This window comes from Physeter macrocephalus, chromosome 8 (assembly GCF_002837175.3).
Source record: "Physeter macrocephalus isolate SW-GA chromosome 8, ASM283717v5, whole genome shotgun sequence".
Taxonomy (NCBI): Eukaryota; Metazoa; Chordata; class Mammalia; order Artiodactyla; family Physeteridae; genus Physeter; species Physeter macrocephalus.
The window spans coordinates 58103733-58114801 of NC_041221.1; the positions used below are offsets into that span (position 1 = coordinate 58103733).

The window sequence follows — 11069 nt, forward strand, 5'->3', positions numbered from 1 at the left end:
GCCGATGCAGGGGACACCGGTTCGTGCCCTGGTCCGGGAGGATCCCACGTGCCGCCGAGCGGCTGGGCCCGTGAGCCATGGCCGCTGGGCCTGCGCGTCCGGAGCCCTGCGCTCCGCAACGGGAGAGGCCACAACAGTGAGAGGTCCACATACCGGAAAAAAAAAAAAAAAAAAAAAAAAAGAAAAAACAGACTGACAAAAGTATACTTGTTCTGGATATAGCTCTTTAAAACACACACCTGAAAAGATCAGCCAATATATCATTAGATAAAAATAAGAAGGCATCAAACACTATTATGATGGCATAAGGTTTGTGTCAATTTCATCAATCTAAAAATAGGTCACAGAATGAGCTTAAAAAACAACAACAGGGTAAGGTCAATATCACAAAGTGATTAAAGAGATGGAAGAGAACTTTCTTCTAAGTCATTAAACTCACCAATATTATACTGAACTCCAGAGCACTTACCATTTTCCTGTGGCATTAGAGAATTTAGTAGGTTCACTGAATTGACTGATTTCTTTGTTAACCTATTTACATGGGTTAAGACCCTCACTGACATAAAACACAACCAAAAAAAAAAAAAACCCCAGACAGAGAGTGTAATGAAAGACTGAGTGATGTATAGGTTGGGGTGCAGCCTAGCCAATAAATGTGCTTGACCAGCAAAGAATCTATTGGCAAAGATTTATTATTGGAACAAATACATTCTAAAAAGATCTAATACAATAAAACCTGCAGTATGAATACAAACTACTCTAAAATACAGTTCTTTGCCCTGTATAACATATAGCTTATTTTTTATGATTATATTAAAACTCTCTTCATTTTGTTCATTGAAGAATAAATTTCAAAAAAAAAAAAAAAAAAAAGAATAAATTTCATTAGCTAAGTAAAACCAAAGAGTACAATGTATGAAATGGCATTAGTAGTGTAGTTCTTTAATCCACACAAAAGAAAACAAAGTCTATGTTACTTAGAACTCTTCAACTACCTTTAAAATATATATAAAGAAAAGGAAATATTTCTAGGAAATGTATTATCAAGAGAAAAGGTAAAAATGAATCACCTCCGAGAATAATACATCATTAGGTTTTAATTATATGTAACACATTAATATGAACTTAGTAAAAGCTAGAGCCAGACATAGAAGTGATCTTAAATGATATACCTCCAAGTTCTTTTACATTCAAGATGGCATTCTGGAATGGCACTGCTTTTATACTAAAACCTACAATTAGAAAACAGAAAAGAAAGAATTAGCAACTTAAGTTTTAAAAATGTATAAAATGCTCAAATGCTCTTTTTTAGGCAGATTAAGAGTTATTTTTCATAGCTCATATTTACACCAGAAACACATAATTTCCAAGACAAATGGTTAACCCAGTATTATCTTCTACCATTTTGCAAAACAGTTGTATGTTACAGAAAAATATAACCTTTTCTTCAAAATATTGCTTCATTCTTTAATACATAATGCCACTTTGTATATTTTATCAGTTGCAAGAAAGACACTTGGAAGTATAGAGAAACTTCAAAGAAAATATTAAATCTATCAGTACCTTTGCATATAATTCCTAAGGTTAATCTTCCCTCACATATAACTTAGCAACCCTACAGACTAAGGTATCAAAATTATAACCATCTTATATTGAATTACATAGTATTTATGTTAGCGGTTTCTTTCAAGGACATGGTTAAAGTCATACATAAATTTTTCTTAAAAGTACAATCATAATTACCCATTTATGCATTTTATAATGCATGTAATAAATGACTTCTATTATAAAAGTATATTCAGAGTATAGTACTGTGATTAACTCTGTATTTAGGACTTATCATCATCTAAGTCAATCAATTCAGGTGTGACATATGTGAGTGTGCATTTACCTATACACAGACACACACACAAATATATACGCTAAATATTTCTGAAATGATCCACAAGAAACTGGAACATGTAATGACTCTTGGGAGAACTGGGTACCTGGAGGTCTTAAATAGAAGGGAGATTCTTTTGTTTGATTTGAATACTTTGCATATACAGGTACTTCTTTTTCAATTAAAAGCTCTACTAATTTTAAATAGTTAATTTACTCAGTAATTTCCAAGCACCCAATCAATTTAAGGTTTTAAGCATTATTTGATATGTACAGTTACAAGATAAATAAGACATGGTCCCCTTTTCAAGAAATAATCAACAGGGTGAAAGGAAAAACACAAATACTTTCACTGAAGCAAGTTATGATGGGTGCCTAGAAAGGTAAAAAGATATAAAGTACAATGTGTATAAGAACAATTCTTTTACGTGGTTTTGCTTTACTTTATTAAAAAACACGTTAAAATGTGCCTTATTATACTCCAGCCTATTATTACCACTCCTCTGTTGTATACTGTCCCAGAGCTTTAAGATTTTATATATGACCTTCTACTTAAGGCAGTGAATATCATGTAATGGTTAAAAAGTGACTTTTGAGTCAGACAGAACTAGGTTTTAATAAGCTCTATGACTGTGGGCAACTTACCAGCCTTGGCTTTCATCGTCTGTAAACTGGGAATGATAGTATCTATGTCACAAAGTTGTTATGAGGATGCGATAATGCATGTGTTATCTTTATCACAGTGCCTTGCACAAATAAGCACAAAATATAAGACTGCCGACATTACATTTCAGTGGATGCCATGTTGTTGATGATTTAATCGTTAGGTAACATATCTTCTGCCTGCCTGAATATATTACAGACTCAAGACAGAAATGCCGGCGCTCATTTATTAATCTAAGTATTTAGTTGGAGCCATAAATGTTATCACTGAATGAAAAGTACCTTTGTTGGAGTGATGGAAGTGTAAACTGTTGAAATCTGTTGTACAGAACGTAAATGTTCATTGGGCTCTCTGAGAACCTTCCAAAACATACCCTTCCTATGTGGGTTTAATACAGACTGACACAGTGGGCATAGCACTATGATTAACGGTGCATGCAGTCACTGAATCTTAGTAAAATAGCAGGAGGAGTAGGAGGCGGCTTCATGTGGCTGACATACTGGCATATATCTGGGTCTGCAGGAAAGCCTCTCCAGAGGCCAGGTGTCTGGCCTCTGGGAAATTACGGAAACTCAGTGCCAATCAGAATACTCCTGCTGGCACTGAAATTCGCCCACAGGAGACTTGGAGGCTTGATTGTATCTACCTACCTCACAGGGGTGTTACATGGATTAAAAGGCAATGATTGTGAAATCCTGAAAATGAAAACACTATGTAAGTGCTAAACAGTCTATTAGTGGTTAGGTTCAGGATAACCCAAGTATGGATTTTCCAGAGAAATGGGACAAACCCCAACTCTGAAAAAGAAATAGTTATGGAGCACATCAGCAATATTTCATCTGCTTTGATTCTTAAAAGCTGACAAGATGCAGGCACCCAGAGGGAAGAAATATCTTTCTGGAAATTACCACACCCATATGCAAAATACAACTTTTGAAATTTATTGATCCAACAGGCAGATTATATGACGGTTCCCATTTTGAATCCTTACACAGACTTAATAATAAATTGACTACAAAAATGTCCTCCAATGTTCACTCTAAGCAAAGTAACCTAGCAATGTTATTTATAGGCATATAAATGTTCCTGCAGAATACTCATAAATGTTTTCTCTTCACACAGAACATATGTGGCTAGATTTATACTGCAAAGGTATATGCAGTCTTCCACTTTGTTGTCTTTGTATTATTTTTACAATATAGCTGTGGTAATTAATGTTCAGAGGATGAAGCCTAGATAATCAGTCCAGAAAATAAGAGAATGCACTATTCATGGAAGAGAAACAATATTTTTCTATTTTAGTCATTCTAACTGTTTGCAAGGACTAAAAAGACTTAAAATGTAAAGACACATTTTCAGTTCACCAGAAGGGCAATCAAGAAGGGCAACCATCAGATCAATTGTATTTTATTCCTTTACACTGAGTTGGATGAGGTCAAGAAGGGAAATTAATATTTAGTAGGGTTACAAAGGTCAATCCATCAAAATACCTTTCTCAAAGGGTTGCTTTGAGGACTGAAAATCACTGGATTGTATGGGCTCTACAGGAAGAATGTCTGGGTTCAAATTCTGGCTCTACCCTTATTAACTGTCTGACTCTGAGCAAGTTACTTAATTCCTCTGTGCCTCAGTTTCCTCAGCTGTAAATGAAAACAGACGGTAATCAGTGCTATAAAGTGTTTTGTTTTTAAATAAATAGAACTAAAAATTCAGAATACTAATGGTCATCAAATAATCACTGAATGCTTTCTCCCAATCAAAATCATGTGTGGCCTCAAGTTCAGATATATTATGAAAGCAGTGGCAAAAATAAGAGTTGCTGAGGAAGCAATCAAAACAACATTTATTGAGGACTTCTACAGACTAAATATTTGTGGTCCTCCTTAACACTTCTTTCCCTCTCAATCAGTCAATCAACCAATCCCCAAAGCCTTTCAATTTCACCTGCTAAATAGTTCTCAAAACTGCCTACTTCTCTTCATCCTCACAGCACAACTCTCCTCAAGCCACCACCATCACCACGTGGTGAGCCTCCTAACTAAACTCTGCATCTATTATTGGCCTCCTCAATCATCCCCACACATTAGCAGAAGTGATTTCCTGAAATGCACTTCTGTTTACATCATTCCCCTACTTAAAAGGGTCTGATACCTTCTCACTACTCAAGGTATAGTTTGAGACACCTAACAAGGCCCTACCTGATCTGGTTCCTCTTTCCTTCCCTAGGCTTATTTTGTATCATTTCCCCCTCATTTATATTCTTCAGTTCCTAAAACAAGCCATGTTCCTTCCATCTCAGGGCCTTTGCACCTACTGCTCCAAAAGTGTGTGTTCTTTGCCCTTCTGGCAAACTCTTTATCCTTCAGGTGGTATTAGAACTTCACTTTGTCAGGCAGGCCTTCTCTGGTGTTCCTGAAATAGGTTGATTTTTTTGGATCTGTGTGCTTGGGGCACTCAGCACTCCTCCTACATGACTTTCACAGTTCTAATTACATAACAGTTTATTTACTTGTTTTATGTTTGTTCCCCAGCTAGACTGCAAGGATTCGTAATAGAGATACAGTGTACAGTGTATCTTGTATGCCAGTGCTTGGTCATAATAGGATCTCAATATTTGTTTAAAGATCTGTGCTAAGGGTTTATATTTAGTCAGCCCTCCATATCCGAGGGTTCTGCATCCACATATTCAACCAAACAGATCGAAAATATTTGGGAAAAAAATTTCCAGAGAATTCCAAGAAGCAAAACTTGAATTTGCTGTGCCCAGGCCATTTACATTGTATTTACATTGTATTAGGTATTATTGGTAATCTAGAGATGATTTGAAGCATATGGGAGGATGTGTGTAGGTTATATGCAAATACTGTATTTTTATATACAGGACTTGAGCATCCTCAAATTTTGGTATCCGTTGCAGGGGAAGGTGGTCACCAGTCCCCCTCATATACCAAGCAACGACTGTATTTTAGCTGTTACGACAATCCTTAACTTAATGAATAACTACTGTTCCAGGAAGCAAGTGAAGTCTAGAAGGGTTAAGTACCTGGCCAAAAGTACTAAAAGCTGTATTTAAAACCTGAACTCAGGTCTCATCACCTGAGTCCACCAGAGCTCCACACTATAGCACCTCTTCCACATACCAACAAGATGATGGATCCAAAATTTCCAATTTTGAACCTAAATAACGGTGGAGCGGACTGGAAAAAATACACACATACCTAATAATCCCACTAATTATTTTCCCTCCTATTTATAAATAATCCAACACAAGGAATCTATTTTGATTTTTGTGTTCTCAGGTCTATACTACATTGCCTTATAATAGTATGAGTTTAGAGAGTACTTTTTTTAAGACGTTATTAATAAAACCAGGAACTCAGGAGGGGAGGGAAAAATGTCCAACTGACTCAGCCATGACAGTGCGCTCGCTCTGTTGCTTCTTCGAAAAAATAAGCATCCTCCGATGCTCTTCGCAGGAAGTCAGTGAGCTGATGGAACAAGAGCACTGTCCTAGAGACCCTGTCACAGATCTTAGACTTACCAGCCACTTTTTTCTTGACTTTGAATCCCTAATCTGCAAAATGAGTGGACTAGATTAGCTTTTTAAAGTTTCCTCTAATGTCAGGATTCCATTATTTGTATTAAACAAGGAGAAGGAAATAACAGTAACAACTGAGTCAACCATCAATGGCCTCCAGTATTTGGCTGACGGCCTCAGGGGTAGGTCTCCCGACTCCATTCAAACAATTTGATGGCTGAGGCCTAAGTTACGTCGTCATTTTTTCCTGGCCTATTTAAGCTACATTAGTAAGACTGAAACCTCCCCTAAGATTTAACCCCACAAATTTTAATAAATATACGACTTAGTAACTCTTTGGGGAAATAATTGTTTGCATAGACTCTCAGTTTTTGTCTTTTAGTCCTTAAATCCAAAAAAGCCTGTGATACAAGGGAGATGGATTTGAAATTTTTTATGCGGGGAAAGCATTACTGGAATCGTAACAAGATTAGGTTTCAGAGGGAGGTTAGTCTATTTTTATTCATTGTGTGGAACACATGACTATTTCGCTTGGACCTACAGACCAACCTCCCCCCTTCCCCTGCAACACATACACAAGCCTGCACACATGTACACAGGTACTCGGTGTGTGCTTCTGACATCCCTGGGTCACTCTCAGAACTGCTAAAGGGAAAGACATTCCACAGATCTGGTGGCCTTGACTTGGACCAAGGACATGATTTATGCATTAGTTTTGTGATGTTTGGACAATGGTCTAGCGAAATTCTTCTAAATATCATTTCAACATCATAAAAGGAAATTTAATCTACCAGCATTTATAAAACACAATTCTTTAGCAGATACCAAATCTGACTTTCTAACTTATTTCTTCTTAACGTGTATGCAGCTAATACTAAAGTTATTAAAATGCGTGATTTTCATAAACTTTTCTGTATTTCTTTCAAATTACCATAATTGTTTTCTATTTTAACTGACCGGCATGTCACTTGACAAATTTTCAAACATAGTAATATATATCCCTAGAAGAGATTTTTCAAACTTTTTCAATTCCAAGTGTTCAATTTTCTCTAGATTGTTCTCTATGTTACAACAATATATTATCCTAAACCTTTAGACTCTATTCCTCTGGTTTAAAAAGAAAAAAAAAGTGAATATTGTGTAATCTACAGGTTAACAATCCCTTTTATCAACAAATTCTTTGGGCATATACAGTCAAGGAATTCACTCTGGACAAAGTTCACTTTTGTTTCTAGACCAAGGTGTAAGCTATTCAATTTTTTTCCTCTATCAGCAAGACCTGCTCTTTTCAGGACTTCTTGGCCCTTTGAGTTTTGACAATTTAAGTATCTTTTAAAAATTATGTCAAAGTAAAAGACTGCTGAAGTTAACAATCCAATAAAGTTTGGATTCCCTGTACTTCTGAAGAAAAGGCTGACATTCTTGCCTTGCTGAAATGGACAGACATACCCTTCCTTCTGTCATGTTTTCATTTTAAGAAACTAATTCTCAGTGTATCTTTTCAACTGTTCCAAACTCTTCGAACAAATATTTCATCTTTAATTGGCTTTATATAATCAAAACATTATAAAATAGAGAAATAATTTAAGAGAATAAAATTTCACACATAATTTGACCATACCAACAAAGCCCAGTTATTTTTTACGTTTTTTTCCCATTTTTGATTCAAAAGCATAGCTTTGCAAAGCTTAATTTTCAAAATGAATGTAAATTTAATTTTCCTTTACAGAAGATTGTGTTTTCCAATATATGATCATTTCGACTGATGTACCACGAGTTAATTAACAAACTCGCTTGATATAGGACATTTAAATTACTTTAAAGTTTTAGTTATACAAAATGTTGCAAGGAATCAGTTTGTTCATACAATTTCTTTGAAATTACACACTTACTGTAAATTCTTAGTGACACGCTTATTAGGCCAAGGGATGTAAATATTTTGGTAAACTTTAATTTATATGAATAACTTCTTTCAAAAAAAAACGGACAACACACGTTTTGGTAAATTTAGGTATAAAATTATTTTCTTATTTATTTTCTAGTAAAGTTGAACTTCTGGTAAAGCCAAACCTTTCCATTTATTTGTTTGCCGTTAATTCTTTTCTTGAATACCTTTGTGGACTTAGCTTAATTAATCAATTAGATTCTAGATACTACTTGTGAATGTGACTGAATTCTCTAAATGGGACTGTCATAAACTCTTACCTGTAATATCTGATAGAAATACTTCTCAACAGCATTGCTTTTACTTATATTTGTCATCTTAATCTTAGCTTTCCAGTCTTTCTAAACTTTTATATAGTTAGCTCCCTTGCTCGTTCACTTTGTACATTATTCTCCGTAGGACCTCCTTCAGCTATTCTCCCATCCTCACATTGAATGTTCACATGCACATGTGGCTTTCTGACCTCCTCATTTCTTCTAGTTACCTTTTCTTGCCATTGGGTTTTGTCATTTCTTTTAGGACCTTCCTTCTACCTCCTTTGTTCTTCTTCAGCTGCATACATACACAACAAAAAGGAGCCAGCAGTTTAGTTTGAACAGGCCGGCAATGTCTATCTGGAACTCTGGTGAGCACTGGGTTTTGTGGGTCCACCGAAAACTAAAATCAGCCTGCTTGGTTTTCCTCTGCCTCCACCCCTCCGTCACCACTAATTAGTTTCTCCAACCTCTTGCCCACCTTCATTAGCTACAATAAACATACAGACTCAACCAACAAGCATCTACCCGTTCTCTTCTTTTTGCACCTCATGCCCAACTCTGCCCTGCCTTTATCCTTGCAGAGCCCTCTCAATGAATCACAGGGAACCTCACCTTTGTTAAGAAAAGTCTTCTCTAGCCTCCAACATTTTCTTACTTGCTTTTCCTTCCTTCTTATACTAGCAAACAGAGCTTTTCCTTCCCTCTTATACTAGCAAACAGAGCTTTTCCTTCCCTCATCAGGGCCAGCCAGGACAAGCTTTGCTTCCTTATAACGCTTTTACCGCTTTACCATACTCACCTCTTAATAACTTCCCAGTTAAAGTTGTGACATCTGTTTCTGTGTCGACCTTTGCATTTCCATCTACCAACTTTCAGGGCATTTGCTTATCTATCTGAATGAATTCAACACATTTGTCCACCACTCTATCTGCTTCTACTCTTATAGACAACATTCTCCAAACTAATGATCAAAGCTATCCTCCAAATTTTCAGATCTCCAAAACTATCAGCTCTAAATTCACATTAGCCATCACTAATTTGTTGGTATAAAGTTGTAGATCCCATCAAATTTTCTACATAGATGATACTGTCATCAGCAAACCAAGAAAGTTTTACTTATTCCTTTCTAATCTGGAAACCTTCTATTTCTTTTTCTTTCCTGATGCACTGGCCAGAATCTCTACTACAATGTTGCACAGAAGTGGTGAGAACAGACATCCATGTCTTATTCCTGATCAGACCAGGAATAAATTCTGTATTTCATCATTAAGTAAGACAACAGCTATAGGGTTTTCATAGATGACCTTTAACAGTTGAGGAAATTCCCTCTGTTCCTATTTTGGTGGAGTTTTTTTTATCAGAAATCAATGTTTTTTGTTTGTTTGTTTGTATCTCTTGAGACGATCACATGGTTTTCTTTTCTTAGCTTATTAATATTGTAAATTAAATTTACTGATTTTTCAATGTGAAACCAACCCTGTATTCCTGGGATAAATGTTACTTGGTCATGACACATTATCCTATTAAAAATATACTACTTTAAGATTTGATTTGCTAGATTTGTGTTTATATTTTTGGTATCTATGTTCACGAGGGATATGGTATGTAGTTTTTTTGCAATGTCTTTATCTGATTTTGACATTAAACTTGCTGGTCTTATAGAAGGAGTTGGAAAGTCTTCCCTCCTCCTTCAATTTTCTGAAAGATATTGTGTAGCAGTGGCATTTTTACTTCTTTCAGATGTTTGATAGAATTCACCAGTGAAGCCAACTAAACTTCAAGTTCTTTTTTTTTTAAACTATAATTTCAATTTCTTTAATAACTATAGATCTGGGCTTTCTATTTCTTCTTGAATGAGCTTTGATAACTTGTCTTTCAAGTAATTCATCCATTTAAGTTGTCAAATGTACTGGTATGAAGTTGTTCATAATATTCTATTATCCTTTTAATATCTATAGACTCTACATTGATGTAACCTCTCTCATTCCTGATACTATAGTGTCATCTTTGATTTTTTTTTCCCTGATCAGTTTGGCTAGAGTTTCTTAAGCTTTATTGATCTTCTCAAAGAACCAGCTTTTGATCTAATGAGTTTTCTCTACTGTTTTGCTATTCCACTGATTTCCACTTTGATCCTTATTATTTCCTTTCTTTTGCTTACTTTGGGTTTGATCAGTCTGTCTCTTTTAGTTCCTTAAGGTGGAGGCTGAGGTCACTGATTTGGGGGCCTTCTTTCCTAATCCAGGGGTTCAGAGCTATGAATTTCCCCCCAGTCCTGCTTTAGAGACATCCCACAAATTCTGACATGTATTTTCATTCAGTATAAAATACTTTACAATTTCTCTTTTGATTTCTTATTTGATCCATGGGTTATTTAGAAGTACTTTAGTTTCCAAACATTTGGGGACTTTTCCAGAGATGGTCTTGATTTCTAATTCGATTCCATGTGGTCTGAATACTTTTAAATTTATTGAAACTTGTTTTATGTCCTCAAATATGGTCTTATTTGGTAAATGTTCCAAATGCACTTGAGAAGGTTCTCTGCTGCTGTTGTGTAGAGGGTTCTATACATGTTAATCAGGTCCAGGTGGCTGATAGTGTTGTTCAAGTCTACTACCTCTATTTTCTTCCTACGTGTTCTATCAATAATTGAGAGTACTGAAATCTCTGACTACAATTGTGGGTTTTGTTTTTGCTATGTGTATTTTTTTTTTTTTTTTTTTTTTTTTTTTTTTTTTTTTTGCGGTATGCGGGCCTCTCACTGTTGTGGCCTCTCCTGTTGCA

General features: G+C 35.6%; 1 protein-coding gene across 4 annotated transcripts in view; it reads right to left on the bottom strand.

Moving 5' to 3' along the window:
* ARL15 (ARF like GTPase 15) overlaps positions 1–11069 on the bottom strand; it is a 432647-nt gene that overhangs the window by 266097 nt on the left and 155481 nt on the right. For all 4 annotated transcript variants that reach the window (XM_024119582.3, XM_024119575.3, XM_055086555.1 and 1 more), the window contains one exon: positions 1173–1232. In XM_024119582.3, coding sequence (XP_023975350.1) covers positions 1173–1232 — 60 coding nt within the window. The remainder of the gene's footprint in view (positions 1–1172; positions 1233–11069) is intronic.